Raw genomic sequence first — 22,261 nt, 5'->3', positions numbered from 1 at the left:
TATTTAAATATTGTACCTGGTGGTTATGACAGGTTCTTACTGACCAGATTCAGACTTGGGATTTTACATAGATTTATAAGTTTCCCAAAAATGAATGACTGGTCATGAGCAATGCATTTGTGTCCCTGTGATGACCATTCAAAACAATCAACCTTGCATGCTGTTTTATTCTGTAGATTTTATGATGGACCTAGGAAAATACGGAGTGTACCAATTTTAAAATCTTTGGGTATCAGACAATGTCGTCCTGTGTTTATTGTATTACAGTTTTTGGAAAATGAACATATAGTTTGTAAGGTAGCAATGTTTCTAAAAAGTGTACTTAAATGCATTAAAATTATTGTATCATGAACGTCTGGTCTACCATGGAAAAAGGGAAAATAATGAAATTAATTAATTTTATATTCTTATTTTTACTGTGTATTGTATTGCGGTGTTATGTGCTTCCATGGTTATCTAAGACCGTAATCGAATAAAGCTTTGTTTGACTTGACTTGATCTGGTATTGCAAAGACAAGGGCGTCAGATTCAAAAACTGTTTTGAACTCCTAAATGGAAGAGAATCATGATTGGTGGAACTTAACTATGCAAAAATGAATTTCCAAATGCAGAAAATCTACCAGTATGGTGATTTGTCAGCAAATGCAAGTGTAGAAGATGGAGTGGGAAACTCCATATTTTATGGGTGGATGTGGATGTCTCTGCAATATGCAGTGAATACCAAAAGAAATGAAGATGTATGTGCATTGACAAACATTTTGCAGGTAGTTTCCCAACTAGAACCGCTTGCATAAATGTTCTTGAAACAGGCAGGAGTAAGTTCCATTCAAGAGAGGGGAAGTGGAAGGAACATGTCCATTTTTCATGGAGGTTCAGCTAAAGGGGATTGTCAACAATGATTTTTTTCCCACTCAATTGCATATTTATACATCATTTATATATTAATATTTACAGGTTGAATGCCACAAAGAAGTAAAATGATGAATACATGCTCTGGAAAGTTTTCCTAGAACCTCTCTCTGAGACTTTTTCCAAATTATTGCAATTCTTAGTATTTTGAATCCAATTTGGTGAATGCCTTTTGTGGGGGTATTCCCTTGAGCTCTTTTTTCCTGAATAACATAGATGCCTTATTTCTCTTTTGCAGTAGAGTATGACCAACTTTCTCCTTGTATTATTAATTAGGGGACACACCTGCACATCTCCCCTCCTTCCTTTATTCATCTTTGTGCATTGATTTGTTCATACCTGAACTATTTTTTTTGTCCAGTCGTCTGCCCCTGCACATATACTAGCACATCAGTTCCTATACCTTAGTGCACCCCCTGTCTGCATCCACTGTTTGTACTAAAGTATGTCCCAATACTGTCCTAGTCCCTCTACACCTACCAATACCCTTGCACCTATACCCTACCATACATTACAACCAACAACTCTGGCAATACCCTGACCCTACTTTGCTCCATTGCTCTTGCAGTTTTCTCCTTTCTTTTGCCATTTGTTTTCTTCTCCCTAGCATACCCCTTTTTTCTGCTACATTTTCTTAATTTGTTTGAGGAAACCTGTTTTGGAAATTAAACAAAATGCAGTTTCACCAGCCTGTTTAGGTTTCTCCCCAAAAGAGATAAAGCCAAAGTTGACACAAGGTGAAAACATGCCCCAAGTAACATTAGGATTTGAGTATTCCTGAAGTAGTAGACTTCCATGAGTACTAGAAGTATTTTTGTTGAATCCCATGGTTTCCTTCTTGAGGAAGTTTAGCAATAGTGAAAGTTGTCATTCAACATTTTTGAATCTCTATATGTAGAAAGTGTAGAAGGCAATGGTGTTTATGGGCACTGCACATGTTATGGTAATTTGTGTCATAGGTTACAGAATCAAGGGTGGACATAATCATTTCTTGCTCATAGTGCGTGTTTAAATCTTTATCTAGATGGGCTGTACAAAATGCTATTCACAGCACTACTACACACTGTAGAAAATTGGAGATATTTATGAGGATCACAATACTAATTTTCATTCTTGATTAAAACTTTGTAATTTTAAAGCAAGATTCCTTCAGAAAACATCTCTTCACGCAATTCATTTAGACTTTGGTTAAGTTCAAAATAATGCAGGGGTACTGAAATCCAGGAATAAGTTTGCACCGGCTTACATCAATAGTCAGCAGTTAGATATATGATATAATTTAAGACACCGTTCCCCACCACCCCATAACTTTCACTTGGACTTGGAAAGGTAATCATATTTTCATAGAACTATGCAGCTATCGTGTTATGAAAAGGGGTCTCCTTCAAGTACACATCAATAATAGATATAAGGATATGAACTCCATGCTTTCCTATTTAAGACGTTAACATGGTGTTCTCTCTTTCAGTAACGTGGTAAAAACTCATTTTTTACTTATATTTACCTCAATAATCAGCACTTCCTTCTTAAGAAGAATACAATTTAAATTGCCTTCTACCTTTATACTACGTTGTAATTCGGTGCAATTTTTTTGTGTAGGAAGAAGTCCCCTTAAGCAGCGGGTGATACAGTGGGGGCTTCATTTTGAACAATTCCCTATTATAACATACAATAGAACTTTAGCAGAGGTCTGCCACCTAGTTAAATGTGTGTTTCTCAAGAATATTGTCACCTCACAATTGAAGTCACTGCAACAGATTGCTTTCATTATTACTGGTCTTTAAAGAATGAAATAAAAGTCAATGGATTTAATTATTCTAGATATATATAATGCATATAATATTGTATTATAACAGCACTGACACTGTATCCTGAAAGCTATCCAGTTTGTACATTTAAAAACTAAATACTTACTTAAATAAAACAAGGGCCCACAATTCTGTATGTCTAAAAGTATATAAGCATTTGCTTATATTCAGATTAACATAACAATTCTGATTTTATAGACTATTGGCATGTATGAATTTTAACTACTATAGCAAAGCATTGCAATATAAGTTGCATTAAGTAGATTAAATGTTACATCAACACTGTGTAAGTTCAGCACAACTAGAGTGTTTAAAACGATTTCTAATTTACCTTGGTCTCCAAAATTCAGGACATTCAAAAATGTCATGACATATCGTTCACCTATACATGAAAAATAAAGAAAAATAAAGTGTTTTCAGCTTTAAAAGAACTTTGGAAGCATTACTATGAATCTCACATCAGCTACCTCCTGCACATCGTTATTGTTTGCTTAAGGCAGCCTGCGAACCATGTGAGGAAGTCTCAATCAAAAGTATGCTTTATTGAAGGATTCCATTAATGCAATAAATTGTCAATCAAAATAAGAAAGCTCTGCTCAAATGAAAATATACTGGATTCACAATTACAGACACAAAAAGCATATGCTTAGTTATTGATGTTGGATTCAGTTGTGCAGTAATGTATACGCAGTTTTCATCTTCTTGCCTTTTATCGACGACAGATCTATTGAGCATCTATGTCAAAATAATATTTTTAAGAAATGTGTTAAACAGTTGGTAGGGCAACACAAATCTAAGGTCATGGGAGCAGTGAACATTCACCTTATAGGTTTATTTATTTATTTATAAAGTTTTAAATTGTGCAAACTTGACCCAAGAGTAGAACCTGGGATCAGTAGAAGTAGACTCCAATAACTGTGATACTAAATGCCATTGGGTCAATTCTTTAGAGGGTGTAACCCTGAAAATATACCAAATGGAGTAATGAAATAGAGAACCCATTAAACTAAGTATAATATACACTATATTGTTAAATATAATTAGAGTAACTTTATGTAGCTAAGATAATGAGCCACCTAATAAATTAGTCAATGGACTGCCTATACTAAAAGTTGTAAAGGGCAAGCCCCTAGTCCTAAAATGGAATCATCCACACAGAGGATTTTGTGGTGGTTATTGAGCCACACACTTGTAGGTTTTGGACCAATGAAGGAGAGGTGAGAAGTAGAAGTGTGTTTCATGCAACGATACAATAGCACTTTGAACTATGCAGTGGTTCATACTTTATATGTATATTAATGCAAACAATACACAAGACTTAATGATGGAAATAGAAGTATGAGGGATACTACTAAAACAGGATTATCCTAAGGAGACGTCTTCATCAGGCCAATAGTTTATTGCACTGTGAAGGCGGAGTGAATTGATGTAGGACAGCTGAAAAGCAGTGTTGAAAGGCGATACAATAACTCAAAGGGCCAAGAAATCATTTTTTCAGGTGGAGGTGTTACAATGTAAAAATGGATCAAATGGACATTTTGTGATAAAAAAAGTAACTAACAGGAGCATCTTAAAATTTAATATATTATGAATTTGAACATTGGTGGAGTGTGAATTATCATTCAAATACATTGTAAAACAAATGATTAGTGATATATTGAACAAATAGTTTGTGTCATTGAAGATTATTAAACCACATTAGCTTGTGAGAATATAGGAGGGTATCTTGTTCACTTTTGCCCTGTTGAATTATCCTTCAACCCTCTGGTAGGGTAGGGATACTCTGGTTGATGCACATATCTTCCTCTGGCTGCATCCCACAGAATTAATGTTCATATGATTAGACATCTTACAGGTTACAACTAAGAAAGAACAATTTAGGAAAGTGTGTGAAAACAGAAGCTGAATGCCACATGCTAAATTAAATAGACATTTATAGGGAAGCCATTACATAACTTAAGGGGTACAAAGTGAAAGGTGGACTGTCAGAATTAATCTCAGGAACTGATAATTACTTTGGGTCACAAACCAGTTCAGTGACTGTGCCCACTTCAAACAGACTCATTAGCCTCGGTTCTGCTCCAATATGAACAGTCAAGCCCAAACTGTCAAGCTAGCTGCCCTCTTAAGGGGAACACAAGCAACCACAGACCAGTTTTAGCCTATTTGTGGCCTCGTCACTCACATCTAGACATACCTATCACACATAGGGTGGTTCACAGAGGAAAACAAAAAAATTATAGTGGGATTGCTTCAATCGGTGTCAGCCATTGGTAGTAACTTTGGGCCGCAATCCAGTCCAACATTTTTTTTCCTTTGTTTGTTGCATAACATACACATAGAAAAGCTCACCCTCTGTCAATATCTGTTTCAGGAAAGACTGTTTGAAAAAGCTCCAGGTCAACTTTGCTTGTGTCCAGTTAACAAAAGCCTGAAAAAAAGAGAACAATAATATTCACTCAATAGAATTTTACATTTAGAGCACTTTTAAAACTGTGAAACAACATGTAATCATTAATAGTAATGGGGAAGTCCCAAGCTACACTTTTTAATAAAAATACTCAAATGCTCTCTGTCACAAAGACGTACTGTCAATTGTTTCTCTGGTACCTGGGAGAGTTTCACTGTGCATCTTTTGGCTGTTATGAAAAATATAACATTTTACCAATGTTTCAAGTATGTGATATAAGAATGGGGTGTCTCGCCTTTACTAGGCAACATAAATGTCCTATTGCTACCATACAGCGACAAATATATAATTCTTGGATTAGAACAACCGTGTTTTAGCAGCTCAGAAATATTCAAGTATGTCTAGCAAACACAAGTTCATAACACAGACATAAAATCCTGTCTGTTTTCGAGAGAACATATCAGAATAATAAAGTTCTTTTGTAAGCTGCACTGCAGGGGCCTGTGTTCAACCTCATGGTCACAGGTTCAAATCCTGATGGGTCCACTCAGCCTTTCATCCATCTGACGTCGATAAAATGGGTACCATTGAGTTGGGGAACAATAAACATCTGTTATTCAGCGCCATGATGCCCCGTTGGGGGTGAGCGTGCACTTTACAAATACACGTTATGTTATGTTAAACCTAATTATCCATATGAAAAAAAATGAGAGAAGACTGTAGACCGATATTAATTACTCCAAAGATTTAATGACTTACAGCTCTAAAAAACAGAAACATTAAACTGAAGCCAATGTGTTCAGTATTAGAAGTAACATGAAAACACTTTGTTACCAAGGTGACCAACATGTTACATACTAAGTGCCAGATTCACAAATTGACGTGCACTCACAAATTTGGCTGAATTTACATCTGTAAGGAGTACGCAACAGGAGACCATGCCATTGAAAGTTCTTTCATTCCAGAGCAATGCTGCCTCATGAATAATATATATTATGTGGGAATAAATGCCAGGCAAGGATTTGGGAATAGGTATTCAAAGGCATGGCGTCCTACTGCATTAGCCTTTGGGTAACTTAAACTTTCACTGCACACAGTCTTCAAATAAAGCAAATGCAGAAAACTCACAATTTTATAATTTTATTGATCCAAGGCATGACTAGACCTGAAAGTATTTGAACATAGGAGTTTGTGGGTATTAGTAACTCCTTTCACACCCTTTATCACTCTTTACATTTTCACAAATTAACTACTCTCAAGAGCAAAGGAAATCCCTTTAATCATTCTTCCCTTGAATATTTTTGTCTTTAAATGTGTCACTGCATAAAGGCTCTCATTTTTCAGTAGACATAATGGTACACCTGGGACAATCACATCAGTAGAAATACCACCGCAGGACAAATCCAAGAATTCATAAAACATGTCCAGAAGCACACCTAGAAACCTTTGTCTGGGCAAGCTTTTCAGGTTTAACACTGAAAAACTGCAAGTATCAGAAAATCAAATATCTGCACCCTTGCGACACAATAAACCTGCAAGTATAGATTTACAAAATTTTGTAGATCAGGCCTAAGATGTTATATGGTCGAAAACATTCAATAAATTGGCAGTACTTATCATAATTAATCAAATTACGTTTACAGCTACAAGGCTAGTTACCTGGTTCTTTTTCGCAGTGGGCAGAAGATCGATCATTCTTGTCACTGGAAAGTATTTATTTTTTGCTTCAGGGGATCCAACAAACTTCCCAAAATAAGTGACATAACAGACAACCAGTATGGTTGTATAAAGAAGCTGTAAAGAAAAACAAATGACTTAAACATATGTCATGTGGGACAGCTACTTTAATTTTAGGGGTATGGAAATGTATTTTAGATATCTAAAACATTCACATACCCTCAAAAATGTACAATTGATCAGGAAGGGCACACTGATCTGATAATTTCTTTATTATCTTATACAAGTTCAGTCTCATATGAAATGACTTCTAAGTACTACACGGGGCCTGCATGGAAATAGTTTTGCAATGGAAATACACACCAGCACTAGCCTCTTGACAAATTACGCTGTTGGCATCAGATCTAAATAAAATGTAGAAGTGTTGGAAATACAGAAACTATATGCAACTCAATATAAAGAGGTCCTATGAACGTCAGTTAAACTTAATTTATCTTAAAATGAATTAATTGCATTATATTAGTCTTCATTAAATATTACATTTAATTTCAATTATTTTAGTCATAATATTTCATTGATTATTCTCGAATATGTACATATACGCTTAGATACATTTAAAAATGAATTTATTGACAACCATTGTACGGCTATTAAAGCAATAGAATGAATTACAAAAAAGGTGATGCCAAGGTGTTTTCTTCAAGAAAATTAATTATGAGAACAAAAAATATTAATTATCTGTCTCGTCACAACATCAGTTGTATGATATATATCTGTCATCTATTATAACGTTCATCCGATGGTTATTACCAACAATTACAAATACAAATAACTAAGGAACAAACACAACAAAACAGTAATTCGGTTTGTGAATTATTTTTAAGATCCTTTTTTCATTTTATACATTCTTAATATAAATCAGTCAACCAAACAATATTCAATCTTGTAAGGAATGACATGTTCGAGTCCAAAAACCAAATATTCAATTCTAAATCCAGGCGGTCCAAGTGTCCTATTGTTGTGGACCCTCAATCCAAGGTTTGTGTAAGAAGCCCGATGATTTATTTACAAGGAAAACATGGCAATGTCTTTTCTTAGCCTAATTTCCTTTTCGGACACTGTAAGCGGGACTACAGGAAGAGGCAGGAGACGGGTCTTAGTAACCAAAGGAAAAGGCTTTATTGTGGACAAGAGCTGATCGGTACTTCTGAGTCTACCAGGGGGCTTCCTTGGTGAGCGACTCCTCTCAGTCCGGCTCTTGGAGAGGACACCCTCGGTCCTCCTTTTCTTTAAGGTCCGCCTTCGGTCGACAGCGTCAGGCTCCGTCGTGTCGTCCTCTCAATCCGGATACATGCAAATGAAAGGAGAAAAGCGCGTTACTGTCACGGCCTTTCAGAGTACAAATCCCACACACCAGGGGGGGGGGGAAGTGATGTGAGTTCTGAGTAGTGCTCCCAACTTTTAATATGCTTGTCTCCCGTGAATTCGTGGATTACTCAAACGGTAGAAGAGAACACTCCGCCCCGTCCCCTTCCCCGTGTCTAAGTGTGAAGCGCTCTAGCGCCTCACCCGTCTCCCGATCCAACCCGCTATGCGTTCACGTACCTCGCGAAGCCACGCCCCTCCGGGGGAGTGGCTGGGCGGATCGCGGTGTCGGTGGCCTCCTGGCTCCGCTCCGGACTCTAGATCCCCTCCGGTGGCTGATGGAAGACTTTCGCCGCTGCGGGGCTCCGATCGCTCTTCCTCGATCCTGGAGACGTCCTCTCCGTACTCGCCCTCGAGCCTCTCCTCTGCTGGGCTGATGCCCGACGATCTTCGCTCCGGCTCCGCGTTGGCCACCTGTCGGTAGTCCGGGGGATCTTCCTGCATCCGCGGGAATCCCTCGTAGGTCTCGGCCTCCTCCGTAGGCTCACTTGGCTGGGTCCGTCGCTGTAGTCTCCAGTCCGGGGAGTCGTCCTCCCACCACTCGATGTCCTCTTCGTCTCCACTTCGCTCCGCGCCTCTCCTCTTACAAACAGCTCCGCCGGTGTACAGACACACCTGGTCTGGCTCACCTGCCTCTTTTCTAGCGGAGTTGGGCCACTCCCCCTCAGAACCTGGAGACCACTTAAAGGGGCCGCCGACCAGGTCCTCTTCTTCTCCGCTGTACTGTTCCTCCACGGGGTGCCAACACGGCGATTCCAGTCTGGGCTGTGGAAACAGAAAGGGGGGTTCACAAGTTACTTTGACCCCAGGGGGCGCCTCGGGCACCCCGTTACATTCCTCCCCCCCTGAACTCTTCCGTTCGGGAAGGGGATAGCGTGAAAGAAAGTCAGCCCCGACATTGTCAGTTCCATGTGTATGCACCACAGTAAAGGAGTAAGGCTGCAGGGCAAGGAACCAGCGCATCACTCTGGCGTTATTCGTTTTATTACGGGCCATCCATTGTAGGGGAGCATGGTCAGTATACAGGGTAAACGGCCTACCCTCCAGGTAATACGACAATTTGTCTACTGCCCACCTTATCGCTAAACATTCCTTCTCCACAGTGGCATACTTCAGTTCTCGGGGAAACAGTTTTCTGCTAACGTATAGTATAGGGTGGTCCGTCCCCTCCTTGGATTTTTGGGAGAGCACTGCCCCTATCCCATATTCTGACGCATCTGTGTGTAAAAAGAAAGGTTTTGAAAAATCAGGGGACGTCAGAACCGGGGTGGAAGTGATACACTTTTTCAAGGCGGTGAAAGCCTCTTCCATCTCCCTTGTGGGGAGGAGTAGCGTTTTCTCCGGGTTCCTGTTTCTCAGGGTGTCAGAAAGGGGGGCCGATATCTGGGAGAACATTGGAATGAACCTACGATAATAACCAATCAACCCCAAAAACGCCCTCATATCTTTTCTAGTTTTGGGAAACGGGGTCTCTGCTATGGCTCGTACTTTCTCTATCTGGGGTTCTATCATCCCGTGCCCTAAGACATAGCCCAGATATTTTACTTTTTGATAGGCCATTCGCGATTTCTTAGCATTGATTTTCAACCCTGCTTCTTGCAGTGTATCTAACACCTTCTGGAGATTATCCAAGTGGGTTTCCCAGTCGGGACTAAAGACGACAATGTCGTCGAGGTATGCCGAGGTGAACATGGACAACTCTTTCAACACCGTATTCATCAATCTCTGGAAGGTGGCAGGGGCACCGTGAAGACCGAAGGGGAGGACGGTAAATTCATAGTGACCGTCCTCGGTCGAGAAGGCTGTTTTGTGTCTGTCTTCCTCATGGAGGGGTACCTGCCAGTATCCCTTGGTCAGATCGATGGTACTGATGAATTTGGCTTCTCCTAACTTCTCGATCAGCTCATCTATGCGGGGGATCGGATAAGCGTCAAACAGCGATACTTCGTTAAGGGCGCGAAAGTCCATGCAGAATCTTCTTGTTCCGTCGGGTTTTGGAATCAACACTATTGGGCTAGACCAGTTACTCTTTGAGGGTCGGATTACGCCCAACTTCAACATCTCCTGGATTTCCTGTTTTATTCCTTGGCGTCTGGCCTCAGGGACTCTGTATGGCCTGATTTTCACGATTTTTCCAGGCTCCGTACATATCCGATGAGTGGCTAACGTGGTCCTTCCGGGAATATCTGAGAAGACTCCTGCGTTCTTTCTTAAGGTGTTCATCAGTTCTGTTCTGTCTTTGTCCATCAGGTCTTCATTCACGACTAGTTGGTCTATCGTACTGGAGGACAGCAGGGGGAGGCGTTCCGTTAAGTGTATCCCGGTAGGAGGGGGTCCAAGCCACTTCTTTAACAGGTTGACATGAAAGACTTGAGCCTTCCTCTGGGTGATTTGTAGCTTATAGCTGGTGTTACCGATAGTACTTATGATTTTGAAAGGGCCTCCCCATTCCGCCTTAAACTTTTGTGAGGAGGATGGTAGGAGTACCAGAGCCCAATCACCCACTGCCATCCTTCTCCATTTTTTTCCTTTATCGTAGAACGTTTTCTGGCGCTGTTGGTTTTTCTCAAGATTGGCATACGCAAGTTCTCTTAACTTTCCGATTTTGGACCTGAGGTTACGGGCGTATTCTAGGGTTTTCAGGGTTTCGTCGGGTGTTTCTTTCTCCCACGCTTCTTTGGTCATTTCTAAGAGGGATCGGGGTTGTCGACCATATAATAGCTCGAAAGACGAAAACCCCAAACTGCTCTGTTTCTGACCTCTTAGGACATACAAAGCAAGTGGCAGTACTTGATCCCATTCTGCTCCGTTGATTTCTAGCATCTTTCTTAGGGTTGTTTTCAGGGTCCTGTTGTATCGCTCGACGAGGCCGTCGGTTTGGGGGTGGTATACCGCCGTTCTGATCTGATGGATTCTTAGAAGCTGGCAAACCTCCTTCATGAGCCTAGATACAAAGGGCGTTCCCTGGTCGGTGAGGATCTCCTTTGGGAATCCAACTCTTGAAAACATTTCAATCATCCGGTCGGCTATGTGTTTGGTCGTTGTGACAGTCAACGGATAGGCTTCTGGGAATCGAGTGGCATAGTCCACTATTACTAATACGTACTGATACCCTTTCCTTGTTTTTGGGAGGGGCCCTATGAGGTCCATGCCAATCCGCTCAAAAGGGGTCCCTATTATTGGCAGGGGTTGTAGTGGAACAGCCGGGGGTCGGGTCATGTTCTTTTTCTGACATACCTCGCACTCCTGACAGTACTTCACCGTATCTTTGTATATCCCTGGCCAATAAAAGTGGCGGAGCAGGTTTTGCGTGGTTTTCTCTGCCCCTATGTGTCCGGCTACCAAATGGGCATGTGAGTAGAACAACACCTGCTCCCGGAAGGATATGGGTACTAACAGTTGATCGGGATCATCTTTTTGGGCCTGCCTATACAGCAATTCGTTTTTTACAATAAACCTTGGATATTGCAAGGGAAGTTGGTTCTTATCTCTCTCTGCCGCGTCCCACGCGTTGGAGAGGGTTGCGTCATTTAACTGAGAGAAACGAAAACTACGGTCGAGCACCCATGGTTCGGCAGTTATTAAGGCAGGGACGTTTCTCTCCTTTTTTTCCGATTCTGAGGGGGGGTCTCTTGTAGTTATGCTATGATTAAACATGTTTAGAAACTCTGGGTTATCAGTCCCTATAATGAGGTCCTCAGGGAGAGTGGCCAATACCCCCACCCTTATCTTATGTTGACTCCTCCCCACAGGTTCTATGGGCAGCATTGCCACAGGATAGGCCTTGATATCTCCGTGTACACAGCGTATATTCACCCGGGTTTGTAAGAGGATCTGGGAGGGTAGAACCAGACGGGCGTGTACCACTGACTGACGACAGCCAGAGTCTAACAGGGCCTGGAGGGAGGTGCCGTTTACCCCAACACTTACCCTAAATGCTTGACCCATTTCGCTGGAGAACATCACCGCCTTGGGAAGATACCCGACCTCCATAGGTTCATCCTGCGGTTTCCTCCGGGGGCAAAGCCGGGCGATGTGTCCCCAGGTGCCACATTCAAAGCATTGCGGCCCCGTAGGCAGAGGCCCCTCTGTTCTCCATGTTCTTGTCCTGGGGATATCAGGAGGTTTCACTGGTTTCCTTTCGGATTTCATCGGAGTCTTATGTTTCTCATTCTCCCAGACTTGAAAGATCCTAGGTTGGACTCTAGAGAAGGTCGTCGCCATGTCCACAGCTTTTTCGGTAGTGAGGTGGTGGTGTTGTCGCAGCCACCTCTGGGTGGCGTAGGGCAGGGCCTCAAGGAATTGCTCTAAGTATATCCTGTCCATGATCTCTTCCCTCGTGCTTACGGTCGGGGTCAGCCATTTGTCGGCGGCCATCTTGAGCCTCACGAACAAGGTTTTAGGGGACTCTCCGGGGGCTCCCCTCTCTTTACGAAACCGGAGTCTGTAGGCCTCCTGGTCTAGACCCAGGTGATCTAAGATTATCCTTTTCACATCCTCATAGGTAGTGTCTCCCGTGGGGTTGGCCACCTGATAGGCCGCCTGGGCCTCCCCTACGAGCAGGGGTGCCAAAAAGAATGGCCATTTGGGCACTGGCCACCCACATGCACGGGCCGCCCTCTCAAAATTGAGCAGGAAGGCGTCCGGATCCTCGCCTGGCTGGTACTTTTGCAGTGACACCCCACTTATATGGGGGTTAGTGGCGGACGCGGTGACTGGTCCCGTGATAACTGGATTCTCCATTGCTCTTGCGGCCACAGCATTTTTCATGGCCTCTCTGTCTGCCGCTGATGTAATAATCTGCTGTTGTATGGCCCACTCTAGCCTCTCTTGCCCCTTGACCAACGACTGCATCACCTCATCCATCTTGGCGTCACAGATGGTCACTGTGCCCGCATTCTCCACCACTGTAAGCGGGACTACAGGAAGAGGCAGGAGACGGGTCTTAGTAACCAAAGGAAAAGGCTTTATTGTGGACAAGAGCTGATCGGTACTTCTGAGTCTACCAGGGGGCTTCCTTGGTGAGCGACTCCTCTCAGTCCGGCTCTTGGAGAGGACACCCTCGGTCCTCCTTTTCTTTAAGGTCCGCCTTCGGTCGACAGCGTCTGGCTCCGTCGTGTCGTCCTCTCAATCCGGATACATGCAAATGAAAGGAGAAAAGCGTGTTACTGTCACGGCCTTTCAGAGTACAAATCCCACACACCAGGGGGGGGGGGAAGTGATGTGAGTTCTGAGTAGTGCTCCCAACTTTTAATATGCTTGTCTCCCGTGAATTCGTGGATTACTCAAACGGTAGAAGAGAACACTCCGCCCCGTCCCCTTCCCCGTGTCTAAGTGTGAAGCGCTCTAGCGCCTCACCCGTCTCCCGATCCAACCCGCTATGCGTTCACGTACCTCGCGAAGCCACGCCCCTCCGGGGGAGTGGCTGGGCGGATCGCGGTGTCGGTGGCCTCCTGGCTCCGCTCCGGACTCTAGATCCCCTCCGGTGGCTGATGGAAGACTTTCGCCGCTGCGGGGCTCCGCTCGCTCTTCCTCGATCCTGGAGACGTCCTCTCCGTACTCGCCCTCGAGCCTCTCCTCTGCTGGGCTGATGCCCGACGATCTTCGCTCCGGCTCCGCGTTGGCCACCTGTCGGTAGTCCGGGGGATCTTCCTGCATCCGCGGGAATCCCTCGTAGGTCTCGGCCTCCTCCGTAGGCTCACTTGGCTGGGTCCGTCGCTGTAGTCTCCAGTCCGGGGAGCCGTCCTCCCACCACTCGATGTCCTCTTCGTCTCCACTTCGCTCCGCGCCTCTCCTCTTACAAACAGCTCCGCCGGTGTACAGACACACCTGGTCTGGCTCACCTGCCTCTTTTCTAGCGGAGTTGGGCCACTCCCCCTCAGAACCTGGAGACCACTTAAAGGGGCCGCCGACCAGGTCCTCTTCTTCTCCGCTGTACTGTTCCTCCACGGGGTGCCAACACGGCGATTCCAGTCTGGGCTGTGGAAACAGAAAGGGGGGTTCACAAGTTACTTTGACCCCAGGGGGCGCCTCGGGCACCCCGTTACAGACACCAAACTAGCAAGAAGCACGGGAAGCCAAACAGAATTTTTAGGGCTTCTGAACCAAATGATGCTCTTGGGGAATATATCCACACAGTCTCCAAATCAAAACAGGTGCCGAAATTCATAATAACTGTCGACGCGTTTCGGCCTTTCAAATAGTTATAGGCCTCATCAGGACAAAGGGCAACATTTCATTTAAATGATCCAAAATGTTATTATCCAAATAACAAAACCAATTATGGATAAGGTCGTCCAATGTTGCGGATATAGTTTGAAAATGTCACTCAAATCAGGGCGAACTTCATATATTAGGCACACCTGTGCAATCCAGGTTTCTTTAGAATCTCATAAATGTGATGTAATCACCGGCATCTGCAGGGTATCCAAACCCACATCACATACGGGAAACGAGCCAGAGTCTCCTATCACTCGGCGTATATCTCAGCACGGGTACCCCCTGTTATTAATAATGATTAAAGCAATAGAAGCACATCTTACTTATACTGAATGCTGAGATTGTTCCAACAGTGCATTTTTACAATTGGGCAGCTCCTGCACATGGTATTGTGCCAGGCACACAAAAGCAAATTTGAACACCTGCTCAACAAGCGATTTATGTAATTTCTGTCAACAGTAACATTTAGGCCTAGCATGCCAAATGCATCTTAGATAATGCTAATGTGCTAAACAAGGTGCCATTTCACACTAACCACACATTTTAGGATCCTGGGCAAATTATAAAGGGCTGGCAGTTTAGCCTCCGATAGAATTCAGGTAGATAATACCTATATATTATATTGTTATATTGTGTGCACTTACAGCTTGTCCGATCAATACAGAGCGTGGCACTCCGGATCCCTTGCTTACTTATTTGGTGTAGCCACAATAGCTTGTTATACAGTGTTGTGTAAACAATCAATTATATTTTACAAGCACCCCAATCATTCAATAAGAATTGATATTTTATTGTAAAATGTGTTCTAAGGTATTATACATTCACAGCAAACAATAACCAGAGAAACCTGCAAATATATTTGGAAGTCTTGAGGTGATCGAAAATCCACTAGCAAGCAAGGCTGGAATGGATGAGATTAGGAGAAAGAAACATTATGTTACTATTCGCAAACGAGTCCTTTCTGTAAGCAAAACCTTTCCATTGATGTATAATACAATCTTTCCATCAGGAGTTCAGGTTTCTGCCAATTTTGGGTTACCTATGGATCCATAAAATCACTAACCCCTACTGGCTTGTCTACTCTCACTACTTGCTTGGTGGCCCCACTCCTCACCACTTGGCCTTCGAAGAAGCCACAACCAAGCTGCAGACTTTATAGGTTGCAACCTAAAATTTGAGCACTTCAGAGGCCACAGTATTTCAATATACTTAAATGAACTGTCTGCAGATTAAAAGTCCACAGCTGTCCCAGTTCTGTGAAATACTGGAGCCTATGGGATTCCTCAGAGGACTGAACGATGGAGCACTGTTCATGCTGAGGAATGTATACATCACTTACATAGAAATAGAAAAAAAACTAAATGAATAAGGCAAGCTGATGCCTTTCGAGGATCTGACAAGTAAAGGAAGCAATGCACGCTCACCATCAAAGAGGGTGTGCCTTGCTGACATCACCAATTTTGACCTACAATTCCAACTAAGCCAAGACAGCATATTCACAACTATTTTACGATGTTTACGTTCCTGACTTCAAAGCTTTGCCTTAAAGAATTATTAGGCCACTTGTGTCAGGTATATGTTCATATGTTCTTTTGTCTTCACATTTGGAGTGGTGTCAGATAATTCGTGTTTTGGGGACTCTGCCCATCTCTCCATTTTAGTGCCTATATCTACTCAGGGAAGCAGTCATTAGGGATCATAGACACTGCCTCCAAGACTGTGCTATGAAGTAGATAAGAGGATCTTCAAGAGCTGCCTATGATTCTAGTTTTCTTTCATTTCCTTTTGCTGGTTGTGTTTGTTTTTACACCTCTATGTAGGTTTCACTTTTTGTTCCCAGGTTGTGAGAGCGAAGAGGGTCAATACGGACAGTGGTCAAAGCTCACCTAACAAACTCCAAGAGATGTTTTGCACTCAACCAAATTCGTGCACATTACACTTTAAAGATTTAGGGCCTATTGTACAAGGACCTTATGAGATCACAAACCCTGCAATTCATTTCAATTCAAAGTACTTTATTCTGCTTTTATAAGAGAAAAACCATAAAAGTCCATTTAAATCAAATCAGGGCGCCGCGAATTGATAGTATAAAATACAGGTAATACAATTAAAAGACACAGAAGCTTGACGTCTAGGCCAGCCCAATCCTCCTTACTTAATCACAACTGGATCTGAGCCAGACTGCGGCCTTTAAGAACTTAAGGACGTACCATACATACATACAATTCAGAAACTCTCAGGGTTTGCAAATGCCAAATGGCTTGTACAACTCTTAGGAGGTCTTTGGCGACCCTACCCTAATGGCAAATACTTGGACATGAAAGGGGCTTGCCCCTCCTATTTAGTAGTTGGAGATGCATGTATCAATCAATCGCAAACCATTAATCATATACCGGCATCTCAAAGAGGTGGTATCGAATTCAAAATGGGGAATAGGTCCCGTTTTAACTTCTTACCCTTTGTGAACCCTGAAGAAAGTTTGGAGAGTAGGCGGTGGTCCAGTGAACCACTGCCAACTGTCAGTGAAGTGTTAGTAAAAATAAATTTTGTAAAACGTTTATTTCTTTTTTAAACACAGTTCTGTTTCATTTAGGGAAAATGAGCTGCTCTCAAAAACTACATATTTATTTAAACACAGTTACAGGTGGTGATCTCCTGTCACTTGAAGGCCACCAATACTGTGATTGATAACAAATACTTATTTTTCTACATGGTACTGGATGCATTCTGTAAAGTGTAAAAACTATTACTAATTTACATTCATATATTTCTTTTTTCTACTTATCCATGAGTTAAATTGTAATTTAGGAATTGTGGGCATATTAACAAAATTACCCACATTCACCTTCTGTTATACATGCAAGTAACAATACACAAATTCGAAATATTCATGCAACACTGCTTTTCATAGGGAAAACAATTTCAGCAAATAAATTAGTGGATCAAGGCTATTTAAAAGGAATATTCACTTAGACTTCCAGCCATTTAACCTCAGTTCTCCAAACGTCGCAATTGTGCCTCAAATAACTAAGATCTAGGATTTACTGCAGAAGTCATGGTTTTAATTCCCATTGAAGGCTGTGTGTACTTATCTAGCAGCTAGTTTTTCTGTATATAAGGACAAAACCTAGGTTACATTTTTGTTGTTATTTACTTAAGTAACTGAATTACAGCATATCTACCCCTAAGGAACAGTGGAGCACTTTAAACAGGGCAATATTTATTCCAGCAGAAACATTTAACACATGAAGGGCTATACACAAAAAATGTGAGAGATAGGTTAACCCAGATCTCAGACATGTGAAAAAAAAGGAAACTGAAGCAAAGAAGTGAGAGAGAACTAGACAATTGCTAGACTGTAACATCACAAATATTGACATGTCTAGTTTACATTGCGTATCCATAGTCAGAAACACAGAGATTAAGGGCCTTGTTACGAGTACGGAGGACCATGGGACCTCCATACTCCTGATGGTGGATCCACTGCCACACTGCAGGCCCGTCCGCAGTATTACCAGTCTTGCAGTCGGCTTGCCACTGCATCCGCCAGGGATCCAGGATCCGGCGGCAGTCAGGAACATTAATATGCTGGCAGTGTCGCTGCAGCACCACCAAGCATTTTCTGAGCTGTCTGCCCACCGCCCTTTTTCATGGCAGTGAGCCCGCCATGTAAAGGGTGATGGAGAGGCAAGACAGGGTGCCCTGCTGCTTCGGGGCCTGGGGTGAATGCAGGGGGGCACATGGTATGACCTCCTGGAATTGCTCCCCTCTTCCTGCACAGTGTGGAATGCATACCAGACGTGCAGAAACATGCTGCAGGCGCTGTCACTGTGGTGTGTTGCATGTCAGGCTCTCCTATGAGCCTAACAGCCCACCTCCGTGAGACTGTTGCAGCACCGCCCTCTTGCCATGGATTACAATCATAATCGGGTAGGAGGGCGCACCATGGCTTTGGTGGTCCTCCTGTGGACATCGCGGTGGCGGCGCTGCAGGAGGACCGCCAAACTTGTAAGAAGTGACAAAGTGATTTGTCAACATGAAGATAAGTGGATGGCAGGTAAGATACCAAAGGCCTAATTTAGAGTTTAACGGATGGGTCACTCATTCACAACGTGACGGATAGCCTGCCCACTTAATACAAGTCCATTATATTCTATGGCACTTGTTATATGGTGGACATGAGATCAGTCACATATTCGATGGAGCACCCACCCCCATACTCTCTAAATCACTACAAAGTGTTTTGTTTGGGGAGAAAAAAGAACCGAAATCAACAATCTTTAGTGAACACAACAATTTTATTCAGAGAATAATTAAACCTAAATGTACAATACATTTCTGCAGCCGAAGCTTACCTGAGACAAAGAGAAAATGTAAAGTCCCCAGTGTGGATGTAAAACAACCAAGAGAACTGTCAAAAGGCATTTCAAAATTATAGATAGGCTTTCGGCAACAACCTAACAAAAAACAATCAAAGAAAAATAGAATATTTAGGAAATACAGGCACAAAATATCCCATGTTAGCACATTACTCTTCAAGTCAACCAACAGCATGTTGAAAATATTTATTACTTTAACTTAAAATAAGATAATCATAATGAAACGTATATAAATGCATTTTAAAAACTGCTTCGTAATGGGAGTCAGTGCTATTTATTCTGACACATTCATAGGACATCACCAACATCAGAGGGCTTCTTATGTGCTTGTAACGGTGTGCTGACAATATCAATATGCTACTAAAGATAATGTTTGGTGATCCGCGGCCACAAACCCTAGTGGGTCAGCTTATTCGAAGTCCTCCTTGATACAAGGTGCCCAAACATGGTGTCCAGGATCACCATGTGGGGAATGCAGCTATCATTACTGAGCATCAGGTATTAAGTAGAAATATCAATGTACAAAAGAAGAAAACAAAACAAAAGAAAACTGAAAATTATCAATTGAAAAAGTACGTAAAAAACATAACATCCACATTATGCAGGCTGGTTCGTGTATGGATAGCAAAGGAATCCCAGGTTTTCCCCGCTCATTCCCAGAGGGTGGCGGTCATGGTGTAGAAGAAGGGACATTTTGGTGAAGGAAGAATACAAAAAATAACAAAATAAAATAGGGACATATTATAAAAACATCAAACAACAATGACTAGGCAGGTGACATCATGTGAAGCTGTAAGCAAAGTTTGAGAATTTTGTAAAGGTTGTTAAGTTACAGATAAAATCAACATACGTGTGTTTGGTGGACAGAAACAGGGTGAATAAAAGCATAGATGTAAAAAGTCACAGGGACGTCTAAACATAAAAATGTAATTTAAAAAAATGATGTTCGAAAAATCATACGGCCTTTTGAAACTAAACTTTATAGTAATTATTTTATTTCAGGTATTTTGATTTTCTCAGTCGCCTTCTGCAAAGTATTTTTGTCAGGGTTATTGTTACTTAGATCCTCAGGCAGGATATTTGTGGCACACCAAGATTAATGTTGTGAGTTCTGAACAATTTGGGACTGCAGCAGATAGAAGACAGATGTTAATCATGGTTTACCGCCTATAATGCTTCCATGATTCACTCCAAGTAATCTACCTTCCAGCACCAATATTCCTACATACAGCAGACATCACGGAAGCATGGATGAACTCCAACTTTTGTTGGTAAAGTTCTTGACAGCACAGTCTTTGTTCATCTACAACACCACTTTGAGGAAACATGCTTCCACATAGAGGGCTGTCCGGATTTTAGCCAACAGAGGAACATAACCTACATTACCACATGCCATCAGGAACGGACAGCCGATTGAGGGGGGTTGGTGGTAAAGGAGGGTCATTAGCATCCCTCAGGATGGTGGTTAGTGTGTTGTCTGCTTTGAAACCAGCTAATATAAATCCTTTTACAGAGGGTCAAGTAAGTAAATGGGAATTTCAGACAGCAATTACCAGGCTGTCTTAGTTCTTAAAATAAAGGATATCGTCAAGCGTGAGTGAGGTGGTTCATTTTTGTTGCCATTACATGTATATGTTGATTTTTAGCCCTAAGGTGTCCCCTTAATAACTAGTAAAGATGGAGATGAGGCACAAGTCATGAATTGTTACATTTTGGTTAACTTGAGGGGCGAAAATAAGAAGTAGAGTATGGGATGGTGTGAGGGAAAGTATAATGCTTAGGGATGGAATAAGAGTGTTAATATTGATGTAATATTTAGGGCTTTACAGGATGGCAATAATGTTACAATAATGGGCGACTTGAGATACGAATTACAGTTAAAGTAATGGAAGATATAAGTGATGGCATAAGAAGAAGGTACGGGAGAAGGATTGGACATCAGGTGGTATGAGCTATGAAGGTATACCACCTATAAAACAGCAGAAAACATATGCTGTAAGATAAAGAAGGATAGTGTTGAGAATAAGAGTAGCTACAGATACCGGCTAGGACAAAGCTAATTCAATGTAGATGGCTAGTAATTAGCTTTTTGCACCAATAAATATTTTAACCGCAGTCCTCCATCCTTACAACTATTCACCCCTTGCACAGGAGGGGACTTTTCACATCGTATCTTTTTCTCTACTTTAACCCTTTCGATGCTGATGACGAGCTCAGCTCGTCATCACCCACAGGTGTCGTGTGCTGATGACGAGCTGAGCTCGTCATGGTGCCACTAAAATGGCATTTTCCAGCACAGGGGGGGGGGGGAAACGCCCAGCAGCCATGTGGTTAAAGGATATTCATAACGCCTCTGCTGTTTCTACTTCCAATCATGTACATCCTTGACACACAGTTTGTTACTCATAATTTAAGCTGGTAGCACAAGCAGGTAAAAAATATGCAGAGGTGACAGAATGTTTTCAGAATGGCCATCACCAAGACCAGTACTACCCAACCACAGAAAAGAAGAAAACAATAGAAGTTCCAAAATAAATGTAATGTCCCCCTATTCTACTCAGCATAAGCCCTTCACTGTTGCCAACGGTAGCACTTAAACAGCAAATTTAATAATGTTTAGGAATTAAATACAACTTACAAGAATAAGGAATACTGACAGGAAAATTAATGTATGCAGCACGATCATGTCCCTTACATATCACTGAACAAGAACAACTGCATTGGACTATAATCAAAAAGAGACAAATAGGTAATTGAAATTAAGGTGTATATTGTATACTTAGAGAGGAACCAAAGACAACAATTCTTACTACTGTAAAGTTCTTACAAGCAGTAAAGTTATGAAACTTGTGTGATGAGGGTATATTGAAACCATCTTATACTAGCTTGAATAGACCTGAAAACAAATAATTGTAAGTAAATTAGAACTATCCTGAAAAATCTGGCTAGCCTCAAGAGATGACCAACTAATCAGAAGAATCACATTTTGTAAAATGAGAAATAAGAATTGTAAAGGAGTATAATTTGTTTATTTAAAACACTGAATAGTAAGAACTGCTGACGAGACAAAGCCCCATTTAGATCTACATAAAGTATTGAATGAATAAATGAAAGATCATCAAATACTCAGAAATGAGTATCCTGGCACTAAAAATGAGATCCGGAACAGGTAAATGATAAAATTAGGCAACAAATCATGTATTCAATTTCTTTTGGTAATGTAGTTGGTTAGAGATGTTCCTTATGGTGGCAGGTAAGGAGTACCAGAGCTTGCTTGGGAAGAAGGAAAAGGATCTGACACCAAGGCAACAGCTATGAATGTAAGGAACCATCACTAAGGGCCAGATTCTGATGCAGTTAGGAAATCTTCCCGATCGAATCGGTTTTGGAAATGGTTTCCGACCGACTTGGATCGGGAGAGTCCGACAGACCGA

At 42.0% G+C, this 22,261-nt stretch overlaps 1 protein-coding gene across 1 annotated transcript in view; it reads right to left on the bottom strand.

The window, feature by feature from the left end:
• RFT1 (RFT1 glycolipid translocator homolog) overlaps nucleotides 1–22,261 on the bottom strand; it is a 115,587-nt gene that overhangs the window by 42,030 nt on the left and 51,296 nt on the right. The window contains exons 5-8 of the mRNA XM_086939185.1: nucleotides 18,804–18,905; nucleotides 6,787–6,921; nucleotides 5,070–5,148; nucleotides 3,049–3,099 (exon numbers count right to left, since the gene is read on the bottom strand). Of these exons, the coding sequence (XP_086795311.1) occupies nucleotides 3,049–3,099; nucleotides 5,070–5,148; nucleotides 6,787–6,921; nucleotides 18,804–18,905 (367 nt within the window). The remainder of the gene's footprint in view (nucleotides 1–3,048; nucleotides 3,100–5,069; nucleotides 5,149–6,786; nucleotides 6,922–18,803; nucleotides 18,906–22,261) is intronic.

This window comes from Lissotriton vulgaris, chromosome 9 (assembly GCF_964263255.1).
Source record: "Lissotriton vulgaris chromosome 9, aLisVul1.2, whole genome shotgun sequence".
NCBI lineage: Eukaryota > Metazoa > Chordata > Amphibia > Caudata > Salamandridae > Lissotriton > Lissotriton vulgaris.
The sequence above is the reverse complement of the archived record's forward strand: the minus strand, read 5'-3'. Positions and strand labels throughout refer to the sequence as shown.